At 41.8% G+C, this 19,157-nt stretch overlaps 1 protein-coding gene across 2 annotated transcripts in view; it reads right to left on the bottom strand.

The window, feature by feature from the left end:
* Positions 1-692: 692 nt before the first annotated feature.
* eif4g1b (eukaryotic translation initiation factor 4 gamma, 1b) overlaps positions 693-19,157 on the bottom strand; it is a 45,467-nt gene continuing 27,002 nt past the window's right edge. For both annotated transcript variants that reach the window (XM_078246781.1, XM_078246782.1), the window contains exons 12-33: positions 16,980-17,972; positions 16,743-16,831; positions 16,311-16,515; positions 15,449-15,582; positions 13,299-13,424; positions 12,800-13,207; positions 11,597-11,743; positions 11,139-11,375; positions 10,825-10,929; positions 8,558-8,848; positions 8,261-8,372; positions 8,042-8,156; positions 7,655-7,908; positions 7,270-7,403; positions 6,635-6,807; positions 6,075-6,200; positions 5,881-5,962; positions 5,531-5,629; positions 4,983-5,114; positions 3,420-3,501; positions 3,091-3,231; positions 693-2,844 (exon numbers count right to left, since the gene is read on the bottom strand). In XM_078246781.1, the coding sequence (XP_078102907.1) occupies positions 2,657-2,844; positions 3,091-3,231; positions 3,420-3,501; positions 4,983-5,114; positions 5,531-5,629; positions 5,881-5,962; positions 6,075-6,200; positions 6,635-6,807; positions 7,270-7,403; positions 7,655-7,908; positions 8,042-8,156; positions 8,261-8,372; positions 8,558-8,848; positions 10,825-10,929; positions 11,139-11,375; positions 11,597-11,743; positions 12,800-13,207; positions 13,299-13,424; positions 15,449-15,582; positions 16,311-16,515; positions 16,743-16,831; positions 16,980-17,972 (4,373 nt within the window). In that variant the 3' untranslated portion in view covers positions 693-2,656. The remainder of the gene's footprint in view (positions 2,845-3,090; positions 3,232-3,419; positions 3,502-4,982; positions 5,115-5,530; positions 5,630-5,880; positions 5,963-6,074; positions 6,201-6,634; positions 6,808-7,269; positions 7,404-7,654; positions 7,909-8,041; positions 8,157-8,260; positions 8,373-8,557; positions 8,849-10,824; positions 10,930-11,138; positions 11,376-11,596; positions 11,744-12,799; positions 13,208-13,298; positions 13,425-15,448; positions 15,583-16,310; positions 16,516-16,742; positions 16,832-16,979; positions 17,973-19,157) is intronic.

Here is a 19,157-nt window from a genome sequence, read left to right as displayed (position 1 = left end):
GGAAACTGGAGCATCCAGAGGGAACCCACATAAATGCAACATGCACACTGACCACTGGATATTCAGTACGTTTACCTTTTCTTTCATTCATAGTGCGAGTGCATGGAATTTATCACTGCTATATACAGTAATTCTGTACTAAATCATGTCTTTAAGTGAACATTAAAATCTTAGTGAACACGTCTCCTGCCAAAAAAATGTAAAAATACTCTCGATAGCTTTATGGCTCCTGTTTGATAGAAATTATTTGTGTTCTATTTTGTGGTGCCTTAACCAAGTGTCAATGCTAGGAATAAGTTACATGTACTTTTATGTCCAAAAGCTACCAAGCTTGATGCTGGTTACAAGTGAACACCCATTCTACGTATCTGGGGTTTACAGGACAAGACAGACAGCTGTAGAGTCTGACGTGCCGCACTGCAACCACAGAAACCAGCTCTCTATCTCAGTTTAAACCTGCCCTTCTTGTATGTGTTAGGTTCATGAATGCTGGATCAAATCAGCGATTATATCAAAAAGATCCTTTTTTTTTTTTATACTTTAAGAAAATTCAGCAAATCATAATTGTGGCAATGGATAAAATCATTTGATGAAGTTATAATTAAAAATGCCCCCTCAAATTAGGATGTATTAAGAAAATACTGCGGTGCTCCAAAACTTTAGGATGCAAATAATTTGGTTTAAAATGCAACTTTGGCAAAATTATTTAATTGCAACATATTTGGAGAATACACGATAGAAAGCCATTGCAATCATTCAAATCCTGTGTATGGAAACCTTGACAGGAACAAAGATTTAGAGCTTTGCAGAATCATTGTTGTGTTTCTGTTTATCCATCTGAAACTTTGTTTGAGCCAACTACTCATGTAACCAAATAGCAAAGATTGGAGGATGGCCACATTTTATTTTCTGGAGTTTCCCAAGAAGTCTTTTTTTCTGAAGTTTTTCTGTTAATTCAAAAGCCTGTATAAAACTGTGGCACATTGCAAGTTAATATTAGGTGGCTGCAGGGGGAATGTTTTTGGAAATTCTGACTGGAGACACGCCATGCCCATAAGAAAAGAAAGAATAAAAAGTAGTATACAAAACCATATTCGTGTAATTCACAGAGCTTACTTTGAATGGCTTTAAGAACACAAGCACACCAGCTGTGTTGTGGGGCAGAACAGAGGTAACGTAGTATTTAGGATCAGATAGGCCAGTCCCACATTAGCAGGACAATCCGCCTTAAAACAGTCTTCACAAAACGTGGGAGTATGGGAGTTTCTTTTATTGGCAACGATCTTTATTATCTCTTCCAGTTTTGGATGTGAAAAGAGGCATTAATTTTACTTTAATTAAATATATTTTTAATAAAGTAAAGCAAAAAAGTATTTACAAATTTTCAATTAAATTGTAATCAATGACTTGGGTTGGATAATTACAAGCACCTTCTGCCAGCTGAGGAGAGAAAAATATAAATACAGGGAAATGACTTTGTTTAAGATGAGGGGAAAATAACATGGCATTACCTAAGCATTGTTCTTTGAAAAAAACCTAAAACAAAACAAAAAAACATTTATATATTTACAGAACTCTCCTGAAATGCATTTCCACTCATGGAAGCAGAAAAGGCTGTAGGATTCGTACTGTTTAACTTTGTTTTTTTTTTAAAGTTCTTTTTCATTAAAGTGGATTCATTTGTATACTTTTTTTCAAGTCTTATTCATTTTATTTTATGTTTTTTAAATCCCACAACAGGCTTTGTAGGAGATTGCTGATGTGAGCCTTCGCTCTTGCTCTCCCTTTCCGTCCAGAGTTTATTTTTTGAAGCGCAGGAAACAAGTCAAACAGACACATGGGAGGATATTTTGGGGTTTAGGGTACCCCTCAGCAGCAAAATGGTCAATGTTCATTGCCCCGCTCCTCAGTGACACTGTCCACATAAAGTCTGTGTGAAATCCTTGGGGAGTCAACAACCGTTTGCTTTAACTCCTGTCCGAAATGTCCGTTTCACAGCTCTCGCCACTCTTCTTTGTAGTTTTCTATTTTATTATAAAATGCACACTCCAACCATCCAACGCCGGAAAAAAGAGAAACAAAAGCTTGCCGTCTACATAAGCGCCTCATGTAGCTCAAACACCGTACACGTGACTTGACAATGTTGCTGTGCCGTGTTCACATGCTAAAGGATGAAGTCATCAAAAATATAGATGTGAACAGCCTTTTAAAGGTGTTTTAAATATCTGTCATTAAGCAGTGTCTTGAATAGTGTTGCTGTGCCGAGGACAAGCCATTTGAAAACAGGAGATAAACCTCAAAAAAATACTGAAGGAAACAGTATTATCTCCCACGGCTTGTAACGCTTCTCAGCATTCTCTTTCATAACTAATCTCTCTATTTAATTCTGTAATTTAATTAATTTCAAAAAAGACATTCAGTTGTGCAAGGAAAAACAAGAACCCCCCGAAAAAACAAAAAAATAACATGATCGAACGTTCGATCCATAATACAATCTCTCCCAGATGAAGAATTTTTTTTCTTGCTTTTTTTTTTTTTCCTTTTATGCAGAAGGTTTTTGCTGACTTGGGGTCTTCTGAATCATCCACAGAACGATTGCTCTCCCCAATGATCCTCTCTGAACTCCCACCAGTTCTCCCAGCGGCTCGAGGTGCCCCTAGCTATTGTCGGACTCGTCCTCGTCTTCGGCCTCACGGAGCCAAGTGAAGAAGGCGGTGACGGACTTAAGAGCCACGCCCTTGCCCTGCTGCTCGGCGGGGTCTTTGCTAGACTCCCACTTGTAGAAGGCATCCTCTTTGATCACGTCCTCGTCGTAAAGACTGTCAAAGAACATCCGCAGCAGATCTGAAGGAGGGAAGAGACGAATAATGTTCACAAGACTTCATTTCATGGCAATTCTAACTATATTTGAAACCAGTTCCACGTGAAAAAGCTGAACAAGAACAATTGATCCGAATTTACGTCTGAAAAGTCATTTTGCCTGCATTATTTTTGCAACACTAACATAGCAATAATGCACACAAACAAACATTTCTGAAAGTGGCAACAAAGGATAACGGGGAGAACATGAGTTTGACAGCAGCCACTCACTGGCAGGTTGCTCCATCTGCACCATCAGGGCCTGCAGGGCATACAGAGCCTGCAGCTCCTTCTGCTCATCCTTCAGGTATTTCTGCAACACCTTGGCCCTCAGTTTGATCTGCTCGCTGTCCACCTTGTTGGGGTTCTCACCTGCAGGCAGTCATTTTGGAAAAACATAATTTAAAGGGACTCGAATGGCATAGTTTGAGTTAGGATTGACTTGACGAGTATTGATGAGTAGTAACTCGCTGACATATTTCCATAGTGATTATCATCCTTATCCGAGTCCTGCATGAGCAGGTTCTAATGAGGGACGTAAAGGGTACATGCTGACTCACAGATGATTGCTGACTGGCAGACGCAGGTCATCAGAGCTCTGACAAACATGTTGGAGGAGGTCTGCTGCTCATCTAGGTTGGCCTACACAAGACAAATTCATTAACACACATGCAGAAAACTGGAGGTAATCTAAACAGCTTCATTAATAGCAGACAGAAAGGAATTTGTAATAACTCGTTGGAACCTGGAACCATTGAAACTTTGAGTTCATCACATTCGTGATAAAGGAAAGGTCTTTTGTTGTGAACTTGCATTGCATGTGTTCTTTGTGTGATTGATGCCCCAAAGATGACAAAGGTGACAAAAATAAATGTACTGAATCCCAGAGGATTTCATTACACATTTGGTGTGTCTCAGGTTCAGATTCTTGAATTTAATGACTTACCATTTGAAGTCAGAAAAGTTCTTTAACGCCATTACAGCCTTTAACGTTCTGGAAGTCTTAAAAGAAAATGTCTTACATGGTGTCATGCAGACCTAGTACACTAAAACACGCCTTTTCCCTGCATAAAGGGGCATTTTAAACAGATTTGTTCTCATGTTGATGTCTGAATAGTCATGACTAGTTATCACTTAACTTTAAGAACCACCCTGAAATGAGTGTGGATATCATTAATATGCAATAAAAAAAAAAAGAATTATATATATATAAAAAACTATATAAAATGTGCTTGACACAGACATGACCAAAGCCTCATTTTAAGCCCTTAAAAAAGGTAAAGATTGTGAATGGAAACATGGAAATGAAGATGGAAGTAAAAGAATGCAATAAATACTATAAATCAGTGTTTTAATTGATTATCAGAGTCTAAAAGATGTTTTATTTTGAAAAATGACCAGGATTCTCTCCCGTCTCTTCCTTTTGACACATTACCGCTCAATGAAACCCACAAACATGCAAAGAAATGAGTCTTTGCTGAGCTTTTTCTGCTCAGGGGGAAAGGCCCGCGGAGGAGGAGACAGAAGAAGAGCCGACAACTTCAAAGAAAAAGAAATTTAACAGACAATACCAGGAGCCCTACTTAAAATACGGATTTATCGCAACAGGCGATTCTCCCGCTCTGCATAATATGTGGCGACAAGCTAGCAAGTAAGGCAATGAAGCCTTCAAAACTTATTTGGCACATGGAGACCAAGCACCTTGATTTTCTGCTGTGGCAGCAATCAAAACAAAAATCACGGAATAAACTGGACTTAAGGAACGCACTTCGGGAGTCACTGTCTCCCGTTAACCCCAGATGGGTCCGTTTGGTTGCACAGAAACAAGCGCAGGACTCCCACTGAAGGTAAATTGTGTTTTTCATGCATTTTACATTTGTTTTCATATATATATATATATATATATATATATATATATATATATATATATATATATATATATATATATATATATATTATTAGATATTTGTTTTCATGCTGGTTGTATCATTTTATTTTGTCGTGTTTATCCGCCACACCTTGAAGAACGGTCCGTCAAAATATGTCTTAAATGAAACCGGTCCGTGGCTCAAAAAAAGGTTGGGGACCGCCGCTATAAATTACACGCAAGCAGGAATACAAACCTCAATCCAGTCAAAGATCCTCTGGTTGTTGGCCTTGTCCTGGATCAGTCTCTCCAGCTGTTTGGTCAGCTCTGCAGAGCTCAGCTTCTTTTTGCTCTCCTCCGACTCGTCGCCCAGTGTGAACTCCACATGCTAGTTAGCACCATGGAGACAGAAACAGGCTTTTTGCTCATCTTTTCAAAATGTCATGTTACTTCTACTCACTCCACTTCTCATTCAGTGCCTGAAAGCAAACTCGCATTCAACTTCTACACAATCAGTCTTGACCACAGTAATACGACAAAGGGAATACAGTGTTCACAATCATGAAGTTTGGTTTCTGGTGTAACACAAAAACTGGAGCTTACAATATTATAATGTTGCACTTCATAAATGGTTTCTATTAAAATTGAATCCCGTCAGCAAAAAAGTTTTGATACTATAGTGGGGTATCATACCTATACTAAAAGGCCTCCAATATAATGGATGATTAACAACGGTTCAATATTGTGAAAATATTGTTCGCAAATTTCCTCAGTTAATGATGAAGCTGGTGAGCGACCTCTCACCTCTTCTGTCACAAACTTGTTGACGTCTACGTCCTCGGGGAGGAAGTCTTTCCACCGGAGGCCAGCCTCCCTCCACATGGTGCCCGCTTTTTTATGGCTCTAATGAGGGAGATGCAGATTGGTTGTTAGACTGATGGACACATACACTGATCACACTGGCATCAACACGCCAAATGCACTGATTCAAATTTACATATTTGCTCAGTGTGATTGGCAAAAAACAGTACTAAGTAGAACTGCATTCAGTTAGTATTGGTTTTCAAAAATATTCAAAAACCCCTATCAGTCAGAAGAATACACTATTGGATACAATATAATATAGAAAAGGATTATAATTGATTGGTTCTTACCATTCCTTTGCAGAGTAAAGTGAGGATATGGACCAGCAGGACTCCAGCTTGGCCCAGGGGGATCAAAGGCTTTGAAATCTCCCTGGAAGCATAAAAAGATCAACACAGGTTAGACAAACAGCCAAAAAGGTATCTTCTCTTGCAGATTTCCCTTGCTGACATGCTGAGGGGCCAAGTGAGGCCTGGGGACTAACCTGAAAAGTTCTCCCATGGGGATGCCTCCCTCATGGAGCATGGGAGTGATCAGCTCTGCCAGGTAGAGCCAGATGTGGGGGATGTCTATTGCCATGTCTTCAGCCACCTCCAGGAGCTCCTGGAGCCTGAGGAAACACACACAGTGCACACATTTCAAAGTTTATTCAAGGTTTAAAGGATGAAAAACAAGTTCAAAATGACTTCACAGATGGGAAAACTAAGCATTTATGGCACCTCACTGATGATATGATATTGGATAGAAAGATTACTTAATTTCAGCAACTGCTTTCAAACATATGACTTTTCAGAGACTAATTCACTAGCTAAAGCCTGTTCATTTTAAATCCGGTTGTTATAAACTTTATTTCAGTCAACACTAAAAACTCTGCTAACACATGTCACAGAAGAGTTTGGTCCAGCTGCACTTGCTCTCAGATTTAAATATTTACTTATTACATGTAAACATATTCATAGTTTTCTATGAAAGTCAATGACACCTTTTATGCACATGCTACATTACTTATCGTACTGAACCACCTCTCTGGGGCTCCATACTGACCCATTATAGTACTGCTGTGTTGGAAGGATGTCATTCTTAATAAGCTGTTGCAGAAGCAGGCCCATGTGCTCCCTGGCGATGGTGCTGCGCTCCAGCGTCGACTCCAGCCCGTTTCGTACAAACACAAAGAGCAGCTGAGTGCTGTTCATCTCCTGCACACACTGTAGAGCCTCCTGTAGGGACAGAGAAGGACAGACAGATTGTTGTAAGGCTGTTAGTGGGTGCTGGAACGCTTCTGTAAGGATGAAACTGTGCCTGTAATATACAAGTATAAGGCATTCACAGGAAACAATACAGGCAGGTAGTAAAGCTTTACTGTTTGTAATATGCATATTATTGGTAGATCTGTTCAGCGATAGGCCTCCTACAGTCGTAATATAGGCTGTATTTGCAAACCAAACATTTCCTGCTTCGGCGTATTCAATGAATTACGGTGTGCCTTCTATTGTGAGGCAGCCACAGGAAATGCACTGAGGTAAAGACAGAACAAGACAACAGCAATTTTTAAGCGTTTTTGGTCAGCGGGTCATTTTTAATTTTTACAAGTGAGCAATGGAACAAGAAAAAACTGATTTGTACTTCTGTGTAAGGGAAGTCTGGTTTCTTTTCATTTTCATATGCATTTCAGTGTGTACCTTCATGTCGTTGATATGGAGGTACTCCTCGATGATAGCGGTCGACTTCTTGCTCAGTTCTTCCTCAGTCAAGGCAGGCTTGGTGGTGGTCAGGGTCTGGAGAGGGGGAGATGGGGCAGCTGTCTCCCGCTTAACTGTTCAAACAAAACATATTTTATTTTAATTTATGCTAACTTTTGCTGAAAGAAAAAAGGCTTTCCTGTTGTATAACCTTTTTTTGGTAAGTAGAGTATGTAGTTCAGAGTTTATAGATGGCTGATATAAATGGCTGAAATGTCCAAAACATATTTTCTGATTATTTGAAATCTATTCTTAGCACAGTAGATTATTCTCAGATTTAAATATGTAGTTTAAATCTACACTACCGCTACGTCACGCGTCCTACCATTCTCTTTGCTCCTGGCTCTGTCTCTGCTGCCTCTGTCGTCCGTCATGCTCGCTACTCTGCGGACAGGATCGGCCGGCCCACGCTGCTCTCTCTCCCTGCTCCGCTCTTCGTTCTCCCGACTGAAGCTGCGCTTGGTGACCTGCAGTCGGTTACGATCACGGTCGTCCCGCCGCTCATCCCGTCTTTCAAATCGGTCACTGCCACGATCAGAGCGGTCGAAGCGATCACTGCGCTCTCGACTCGAGCTGTTTCTATAGAAGGACAGAGGAAGAGCAGAGTCAGGAAAAGATAACACAAACACAGAGTATGACTCTGTAGGGTCCCACTGTGCATTTGCTAGTGGAGATTCTGAATATGCTTCAAGAATTGTGTCCTGTTCCTCACCTCTGAGGAACTCGCCTGTCCGAGTCCAGGGAAGAGCCTGAGGAGGAGGACGGCTGCTGTAAGGCTGAGAACCTGTTCAGAGTGCTGGTGGTTGGGCGGCCGCCTGGCTCTGAGCCTTGGGATGAAAGTACAACATAGCACACGTTGAGTTTCTGCTTTAAGGTGCTCAAATACGTATTTATTTGATTTATAATCATCACATCAGTATGGGACACCTACCAGAATCTGCAGGTTTGGCACTGGTGCCACCGCTGCTGCCCTTACCCCAGCTCCCCCATGTGCCTTTACCTCCTGGGGCAAGCAACTGATTGTTGAAGTCAAGAACAGGCGTCTGAAAGAAGAAACTGTTGGTTAAATACACACTACATGCTAAAACTATTAAACAGGCTAAGTATGAATTTGCTGCAGTTGAAAGTTTAACTAATTTAACCATATGGTTAGCAAATTGAATGTGTCCAGCGTCATCCAACTGGTTAATAACTCTGATACATATTAACATTGGCCTCTCTCGCCTACCTTTGTGATTTTGCTAAGGCGAGAGGCGTCAATAGGCCGGTTCTTGGAGATGGGCACTGTATTCCAGCCCTCGTCCTGGGGAGGACCACCACGGCCTTGAGTGTGAGGGCCTCCACGACCCCCGGAACCTCCTCCACCCATCCTGCCTCCAGGGCCGCCACCCGTCTCTTTCTTGGAGATGAGGGCTTGCTGCACCTTCATTTGCTCCCTGTGCTCCTCCAGCTCAGCTTCTTTGTGGATCTGGTCTATGGTCTTGGGGCCCTGATCGCCTCGCCGGGGCACCCAGTTGTTCTGGGATGGGATGAAGGGACAGATTGGGAGTACAGGGCAGAGGTGAGTGATGACATTGACAGTTCTATTTTTGACATGATTTGTCTTCTCTGGAAGTTTTGGATGGGAAAATATGTCAATCAAAGTTTAAAAATCTGAAAGTATTAGTGTACGTTTTCTGTTCATATCACCAATTCCTACTATACAACTTAAAGTAATAATCTTAAAGACTTTCATTTAAATAAATGTCTGTTAAGTTACTATCTATTGCCAAATAGATGATGAAAGCCCTTGCATTTGCAGTATTACGAACTGGGTGTATGTGGCGACGTTTCAATGAAAAATCGCAAGCAGTTTGGGAAGTGTGATTCAAAAACACACCTGCAAGCTTATCACCATAGGTGCCGCCAAAGAGATTGTAACTTTAAATTTTTAAAGGATATGCAACAGGCGCAGTATTTCTCATTTTGACTGGTGATACAAAGGCATCTAAGAGTATTAATGCTGACAAATGGCAACAATGGTTACCTATTATTACTACGGTGTTTGTGGGAGTAGGGATGTCACAATACCAAAAATGTAGTAGTCGATACCAATACCAGTAAAATTCCACGACTCTCGTTACCCAATTATATACCACGATAAAAAAAAAAAAAAAACAGTAAATCCTATGTACCTCAAAATACACTCCTTTATAACGTGTATTTCAGCATAAGGATAACAATATGTTTAGTGTTTCACACACAATTAAAAATTGTATTTGTGGTGGTAGCTGATGGTCCCACAGCTCCAAATCCTGGCATCGCCCCACAGCTAGCAGCATACGGTATTATCTTTAATGAGTTCACCTTCCAACAGCAGGTATGTTAAGTTTGTTTTTCCACACAGAACCAGGCTGGTTAAACTTAACCAGCGTCATAGAGATGAGGAGCTATTCACTGTTCTTCCGTGCTGGTAGGCGTTCTTCTTTGGCATTTAACGGCAGACTAGAACACTTGAGGCTTTTATGCTGCCCCCGTCAGGTCCGGAAGAATTGCATCCCGGTAACTAGGGTATCTGCGGTAATCTAGGTAAAAACGAGTACCGTCACGTTTTCAGAATTTTGGCATCAACTTGTTAACTAAGTATCAGTTCTCATGACATCCCTACATGGGAGAGACTAGACCTGGAATGGATCAGGAGATCAACATCCTAACTCTTAACGTTTCTCTTCAGCCTTTTCCTAGAAAGGAATGAACAAAGTGTGCGTGCGTTTCACAGTTAACTTGGGCAAATGTGCTGACTTAGAGCAGCTGATTTTGGTTTGTAAAAGCACTGAAGACAGCAGGTTTTGTAACACTGTGTGGGCGGGACTGGGAGCCTAACTACAGGACTGCAGTATTCCTTAAGCGAAATAAGCTTCAACAGCACTGGACTGGCTTAATAGCACAACTAAATGGAAATGACAGAAGAAGACACAAAAAGATGAAGATACTAGATGCTTTTTTTTTCATGAACTAGTTAAAGACGGCAGAGTTTGTGTGGAACAGTCTATGGCGCAAAGCTGTGTTTAGGAGCTGCCGTGCATTAAAGAGCTGAGAAAAACATTTCTTTCTTAGCCCATATTTGAGCCAAACACAGGCCAGGGCTAAAGGACCAGTGTGGAGCTGTGTGTATCATCACACAGTACACACACACTAGAGTCCAAGAAGGTGTGTGACATGAGAAAATGACAAAATTCTCTCTACACTGAAATCCCCACAAACTGAAACTCTCATAAACAATTACTGGAGGTGCTCAAACGCAAAACGCATGAATGCACACTACAATAGAAAACAAAGAATATGCTAACATGATCATGCTAAATAAAGAAATGATTCAACCTTGAAGAACACTGATCCTGTGGTGATCAGCAAAGTGTGTAATTCATTGTATTTTGCAAGTATTTCCAAGTAATATGCTGCAATGCCTTGTTATATACGTGTACTGTATATGTGTACGTGTTGTTTATGCTTTACCCGTCGAAGGTCCAGCACATCCTGCAACATGAAGCGGATCCTGGAGCTGGTCTTCCTCTCCTTTATTATTTTATCCATCTGATTGAAGTACTGGTCCATACGAGGCTGAGGATGACCACGACAATTTGGTGAGTCCATTTCATTCGCTACATTTACAACATCAAATTAAAACACAATCCAACTGCACATTTATCAGCATGCATTCATGTATGTGATGTGTGCACTTATGAATACCATTTCCCCTTCATCACACTATCTAACACTGTGTGTGTGCGTGTGTGTGTGTGTGTGTGTGTGTGTGTGTGTGTGTGTACCTTGGCCTTCTCAAAGTCTAGGTCCTTGCCGATAGTGGACAACAGTCTACACAGGCACTCCAGGGACTCCTCGTCATGGTTTTTGAGCAGCTTTACAATGCAGTCATGCATGATGACCTCTGTGAGCATTTTAAGCTTGAACAGCTCACCAATGAACTTGATGTTGCCCAGTGAGCGCCTCCTGGCCTGGTCTTTAGCTTGTTGTAGCTCATCGCTGAGCCGCTGCTTCTCTTCCGCCTGCCAGAGAAACAATGTCACATAGAAAAGGGTGATGACAACAAAGGAAATCGTGTTGAGGGATGGTTAGCTATATGAAAAATCTTAGCATAGTGGCTTCCTCCCGATACATGGTCACCTTCGAAAACTTCCCACCATATACCCAAGTTTAACTACCAACTTGACTCGCTTTTGTGCTTAAATGAAGACCCCAACCCATATATTATGAGGTAGTACTATACCACTGAGGCAGCATCCAGCTCTGTCTGCTTCCTCTCGAAGATCTCGTCATCATCTTTATCCTTTTCAAACTCCTTCTGGCATCGATTTAGTAGCAGCTTGCGGAAATTCACAGTGTTTCCCGGCTTATCTGTGGTTTCGGCTTTAAGCTGAAAAAAGGAACAGGAAAAGACTGTGTAAGTTACTTACGGTCATCACTGGACTCCGACAAAGGATATTATAATATGTTGTTTTTTTTACATATTTGTGAAGTAATCTAAATTATAAATACATAATTGAAATTCTTCCACTATTTTTAGTGTTTCTTCATTTAACTATTTCCCCCGTTTTAAATGATTTTATTGGTCAATATCTAATATATATAATATATTTTTTTTTTTACTTCAATCCTTGATGCTGACAACAGATTTGTAAGGGGTTTAGATGCAGTAAGATAATGGAGCAGGGACTGGTTTGTGTGTTACAGAGTGAGCCTATTACGTTAAAAGAGTGTTGCATTATGGGTCGTTTGTATCTTAAATGTGGCTTGGCTGCAAGTTTCTTTAACTCTATTTTAAGAGTGTGTTTTAGAGTTAGGCAGCCATGTTGGTGTCTAGTAGTAAGTAGTCTTTATCTGTCAACCAGCCAAGAATCACCGGTGTTACAGAATGTCATGAGCTCAAACAGAGTCCAAAAATATTGACTAAAATATTCTGACAAAAAGAAGTCATTCTGACTGCTTTCAAAAGCTTGATAGGAGTGTGCGAGTATGTGAACAAGTTACATATAATAAAGTGGGATTTATGATTATGTTTTAATGGAAGCATTTTATGCTTTACTTTGATTAGAGAAAAGGCTTCAAGAATGAGGATTGTTTTCTCCGTTTAATAATAGTATCTTAGGGAACTTTATCCAGCAGAACAAAAAAAAATGTTTCTCATCTTCAAAAAGTATTTTTTCGACAAACAGGTGTAATTCTAAGAAAAATTCATTATGAAAATGATGTGAATTTAGTTTTGTATCATTACCACACAATAGTCTGAGGTTTTTAAATTTCAACATCATCATGCAGGCTTATGCCTTATTAGAAATGAATTTTACTTAGTTTATCATTTAACACATATCATAGCTCTGTGCACAATTGCAGGAGTGAACCACCAACAGTCCAAGAGTAAGCATTCAAGCAACACATATTTCCATGTGGCAAAGCGTGTGGTATCACTTACCCCCATAAGGCAGCGGCACATGTTGGCATAGGCCACTGAAAAGTCTGGTTCAGAAATGGCCTTTTCGAAGGTAAGATCTATGACTCCTTTCAATCTCTCCTCAGTGTCAATAGTCAGTTCCGTCACCTGTTTCATTAGCTGTTGAAACTTTTGGGGAGTCAGTTTGTTGAGGATGCCGCGAACCCGTTTAAACAGGTCTTGAGTCTTAGCATGCTCTGAATCGTTCTCAGGCTCCTCTACTGCACGATTGTGAACAACTTTTTTCACTGTAGGTTTCCAAGCCTTCTCTGCCTTGTTCAGCTGCACGTCGTCACCGAGTGACATGGTGGTGATGATCTTCCTTGGCTCTTTCCTCTGCATCTGCTGGGAGCGACGTGGACCACCAACTCCCATACCCATACCTGGCGGCTAAGAAGAGATAGGGGATGACCATTTTATTTATCGGCTATAAACTTCGAGTGCGGAGCTCTTGAAACACACTAAGAACATGTTAACTTACTGGTCCTCTGCTTCCTCCTCCCATGCCAGGCCTGCCAAGATTGGCAAAGGAGGGTGTGAAGTCAGGTCCACAATTCATTCCTGTTAGACGACTGGGGTCCAGTTGACGCAGAGGGGTCTTATTAGCCTAAAAAGACAGAAAGAGAAACCAACTGAAACTATTCAGATCATTGCTAAGATGTAATTCTGTCAACCTTTGATCTTTTTATGTTTCTAGTCACAGGGACATTAGTTACATTCCATCAGTGCTTCTGTGGTGATCAAACACCTACCAAAAATAACTTTCACTAGCTCATAGGATCTAGGTCTTTTTCTCAACATGGGGACAGATAGGCTATGGCAAGGGGCAGCAAGTGTATCTATACAGCACCATTTAAACCATACTGAGGCAATTCCAGAGTAACAGAAAATCAATAAACATTGAAAAAAAAATTGAAAAAATCAAAATTAAAAAAAAATCAGAGACAGATTTACATAATATACAGGTGCTGGTCATATAATTAGAATATCATGAAAAAGTTGATTTATTTCAGTAATTCCATTCAAAAAGTGAAACTTGTATAATGTATACATTCATTCCACACAGACTGATATATTTCAAGTGTTTATTTCTTTTAATTTTGATGATTATAACTGACAACTAATGAAAACCCCAAATTCAGTATCTCAGAAAATTAGAATATTGTGAAAAGGTTCAATACTGAAGACACCTGGTGTCACTCTAATCAGCTGATTAACTCAAAACACCTGCAAAGGCCTTTAAATGGTCTCTCAGTCTAGTTCTGTAGGCTACACAATCATGGGGAAGACTGCTGACTTGACAGCTGTCCAAAAGACGACCATTGACACCTTGTACAAGGAGGGCAAGACGCAAAAGGTCATTGCTAAAGAGGCTGGCTGTTCACAGAGCTCTGTGTCCAAGCACATTAATAGAGAGGCAAAGGGAAGGAAAAGATGTGGTAGAAAAAAGTGTACAAGCAATAGGGATAACCGCACCCTGGAGAGGATTGTGAAACAAAACCCATTCAAAAATGTGGGGGAGATTCACAAAGAGTGGACTGCAGCTGGAGTCAGTGCTTCAAGAACCACCACGTGCAGACGTATGCAAGACATGGGTTTCAGCTGTCGCATTCCTTGTGTCAAGTCACTCTTGAACAAGACACAGCGTCAGAAGCGTCTCGCCTGGGCTAAAGACAAAAAGGACTGGACTGCTGCTGAGTGGTCCAAAGTTATGTTCTCTGATGAAAGTAAATTTTGCATTTCCTTTGGAAATCAAGGTCCCAGAGTCTGGAGGAAGAGAGGAGAGGCACAGAATCCACGTTGCTTAAGGTCCAGTGTAAAGTTTCCACAGTCAGTGATGGTTTGGGGTGCCATGTCATCTGCTGGTGTTGGTCCACTGTGTTTTCTGAGGTCCAGGGTCAACGCAGCCATCTACCAGGAAGTTTTAGAGCACTTCATGCTTCCTGCTGCTGACCAACTTTATGGAGATGCAGATTTCATTTTCCAACAGGACTTGGCGCCTGCACACAGTGCCAAAGCTACCAGTACCTGGTTTAAGGACCATGGTATCCCTGTTCTTAATTGGCCAGCAAACTCGCCTGACCTTAACCCTGTAGAAAATCTATGGGGCATGTGAAGAGATGATGCGATGCCCAGACCCAACAATGCAGAAGAGCTGAAGGCCACACAGAGCAACTCTGGGCTCATAACACCCAGAGCAGTACCACAGACTGATCGATTTCCATGCCACGCCGCATTGCTGCAGTCATTCAGGCAAAAGGAGCCTAACTATACTGAGTGCTGTACATGCTTATACTTTCATGTTCATACTTTTCAGTTGGCCAACATTTCTAAAAATCCTTTTTTGTATTGGTCTTAAGTAATATTCTAATTTTCTGAGATACTGAATTTGGGATTTTCATTAGTTGTCAGTTATAATCATCACAATTAAAAGAAATGAAATATTTGTTTATATCACTCTGTGTGTGATGAATGAATATAAAATACAAATTTCACTTTTTGAATGGAATTACTGAAATAAATCAACTTTTTCATGATATTCTAATTATATGACCAGCACTTAAATAAGTTATAATAATAAACAAACTATTCCAGACTGTATGGCCATGTATTTAGTGTGAGAGGTTGCACCTTGTCTAAGACAACATCACTGATGGCTGGTAGACCCTCAGGCTTGTTCATGCTGGCTGAGATGAACTGGAAGCCCAGAAGAAACTCTCGGTCATATTGCTTCTTCTTCTCTGGGTCGATTGGCTTCCATTGTTCTGAAAGAGAAAACAAAAAATGACCACAATGTTCTTTTTATTGAAAACATTTGCAAAATGTTTAAGTTATACTTCCCTCAGTATCAACTCAGAATGAAACTGGGACATAGTGTCAGAGACGTAATGCTCTCTACACAGCCGAGCTTTACTGTAATAAAGGAGAGAAAAGTCTAGGTCTGTGTAACTGTTGACACCGTCATGCCTCATAATGTCCACAAGGTGGCAGATAGGCTAGGAAATGAATAAATGAATGTATATTACAGTATATGTAATCTGTTTTGTAAGACAAGGTTCATCTGTGGGTTCAAGAGTTACTATTTAATGAATGGTAATCTTAAAAAAGCTGCTGAAATTATTTATTATCTTATGCTTTTGATTTTGAAGGCAGATGTTCAATTAACTGTGTTTTTGTGTTCATATACTAGAACAAAGCTGCAAGAAGGCAAAGAGCCATGACCTACAATTAACTGAATTCACCTGCAATTTAAAAAATGTTCTTGTTCAATCTTCTTCTTGTGCTTATTGTTCAAAAATGATGCCTTGCCATAACATAACTATCATTTTCGACTGAACACTCATATCAACAGGGGCACATAATGTAAAATGCCACTCCCTCGTTTTCAAAAAAGCAAACATAAATGTAGTCAACTGACACATTGCTAAGTCGTGGATGTAAGTGAGATAAGATCATTGTTCACACTGAAAGGTATCAAGGTTCAGAGACCAACCCTCTTTGTACTGGTACTTCTTGTCGGTGTCGGTCTGCTTAGATTCTGGCTTAATGTTCTCAGCGTCTTGCTTGTCCTCTTTGTCCTCCTTGTCCTCCCAGGTCAGGTCCGCCTCCTCTGGGGCAGGAGGGGAAGCAGCAGGGGGCTTGGTCTCTGGTGCTGGGACAGGGGCTGGCTCGGGCTCCGGCGCAGCCACTACTTGCTCCTGGTTTAAAGATGGGAGAGGGGTTAGGACAGTCAGACTGCTATCTTAAAAGTTATATGTAAAATAAAACCATCCTGGGGGGCCACATTAAAATTCAGAAACAGCCTCTTAATGAAGTCACGGTTTAAGCCTGTGTATTTGCCTCTGTCAACAGGCATGGAGTAGCAGTAGGCTAATTAAAGCAGTTGTAAGGGCATGAAAAGTAAAATGGATTATTGCACACACACCTCTTTAAAGGCATCCAGGAGGTCTCCCACTGCCTCCTTTTTGTTTAGATCTTTCATCTTCCTCTTTTTCTTTGGCACAGACACAGCGGCTAAAGAAAGGAAAACAAACACAATCAGCCTCAGATCAACTCAAACATATCTGACAGAAGAGTCCTGCCGAGGAAGGTTTTCTATTAATGATGGAAGAGACTACAATTCTAAACTATTAAATATTTTAGCATGTTGTAACCAACTGACCTTGCATAGTAGTTTCTACAAGGGCAGGGGTGACTGTCTGGGGAGAAGGGGTGTCCTCCCTCTCCTCTGCTGTGGGAGGGGGAGGAGTGGGCACAGTTTCTGGGGTGCGGTCATTGTCAACTATGGAAACTGGCTCTGCAGGAGATGGCTTCTCTTCCTTGGCGGTGGACTGGGGCACTGGGATATCTTCTTTGATATCCAGGGCGACTGGAGGAACCGTGTCTTGTACCTCAGGCTGGGCGGGTGCGGCCTGGACGGCTGGCTCAGCAAGAATCTCCTGGACAGCAGGTGCAGGTGCAGGCTGATCAACAGGGGCAGGTGGGGCTTGGAACACAGGTGTAGGCGCTGCCTGAGTGATCGCTGCGGAGGTCTGTATGACAGACTGCTCACTGATGTCAGGCTCAGCGATGGGGCTGTCGTCACACTCAGTCGGGCTGGTGGCAGGCACCTCGGGGTCTTGAGGGGCTGGCAGCGGCAGGCCGTTGGGGAGGCGTAGCTCCTCTGGCTGTGCAATGGGAGACTCCAGAGTCTCCAGGTGACTGGGTGGCAACATGACCGTCAGGCTTTCTGGCTCCACCTCTGCGACACCGTTAGTGGAGGGAGGTGCAGCTGCCTCCTCTGCTTTAGCCTCCTTCTCTTTCACCACCTCCTTCTCCTTTGCCTCTGTGATTTTCTTGTCGGTTTTGTCTTGTGCAGCAGAGGTGGGAACAGGGTCAGGGAGGGGTGCAGGGTAGGCGGGCACCTCAGGCGCTGACTGGGGGGGTGGGGTGGGTTTCCTGGGAGGTGGGGGAGCATCCATCACATCTGCAACAGGAGCACAGGGTGCAGGAGTAGGAAGAGTTTTGAGAGGGATATCCTCTGCTTCTGATAGTAGAGGGGGTGCAGGTGGCTTAGTGTTCGTGTCAGAGGAGGTTGCCTCTGTCGCGATGAGGTCACCCTTAGCAAGTTCAGGGGTCTTTGACAAAGGATGGGGCGTAGGTTTCCCTCTGTCATCTGGAGGGTCCAGAAAATGTTTTGTTAGACTTCTGAAAAGCACTATTATTACTGTATGTATGTATTAAGGCATGAATACCCGAACCGGGTTCAGACAGATATTTAGAAATTATGGTCGGGTTCGGGTCGGGCTCCGTCACACGGTAAAATGGTGCTGCGGCTCCTTTAAGAGAGCTCAGTGCGTGTGTAAAGTGGGCAGAAGAGAGATAGAGAAAGAGGAAGCAGACATGTAGATGCGACCGGAGCAGAGTTGATGGAATAAGTTTATGTTTTGTAGCCAACACAGTGTGTGCGGTGTCCGAGATAAACCCCAGACCGAAAGCCAAGTAAATTCATTTCCTCACCAGAAACGGGATATGACCCTAACGTTATATAACGGTCGGCCCTGGAGGTAACGAGTCTCCCCTGGTTTTCTGATCACGGTCGGAAACGAAGCAATCAGGAAAGGTTAGCACATTGAACATTTTAAATTAAAACAGCTTATTAACGTATGCTTGTTGCCCTGTGTGTGCTGATGCGCTTATCTGTTGACATTTCCGAATGCCTTCCTATAGTTGCTTAATAAAAGCTTTCCACACGAACAAACACGTGTCATTAGTAGGAGAAAAAAAAATGAGATTTTAACTGGGTCGGGCTCGGACACAAATTTCTTAATGCCCGTCGGGCTCGGGCCAGGTTCGGTCACGAATCTGTCGGACGCGGGCTGGGCAGAAAAATTCGGCCTGATCCGGACTTGGACTGTGTGTGTGTGTGTGTGTCTATCTATATATATATATATATATATATATATATAAAAAACACTGCTCAAATCATGAGCTCAATTATGTTTTCTCAATTCACACTTAATATCAAAACTCAATTTATGGATCACCACAACATCAAAGGTTGTTGGTTTGTGGAGACTTTAGAGACATGGAATCACATGCACTAATCATCTAATGGGTACTGTAGCTTCAAACATGCTGATTTAATAGAAACAAAATATTATGTGACACTCCTTACTCTTAGACTCCGAAGTATGAGTCATTTTTTTGATATATACGTATTGTGTTTGTGACTCACACCCTCATACGTTCCCCAACCACATGCTTAGTTCAAACCTTCCTGACAACAATCTGATTTCAATCACAATGTATTACATTCCCCTAAAACGGATCAGTCCAGTCCGCCTCTAATCAGGTCAGT

This window comes from Sander vitreus, chromosome 3, assembly GCF_031162955.1.
Source record: "Sander vitreus isolate 19-12246 chromosome 3, sanVit1, whole genome shotgun sequence".
Taxonomy (NCBI): Eukaryota; Metazoa; Chordata; class Actinopteri; order Perciformes; family Percidae; genus Sander; species Sander vitreus.
This window is presented reverse-complemented; position numbering and strand designations above follow the sequence as displayed.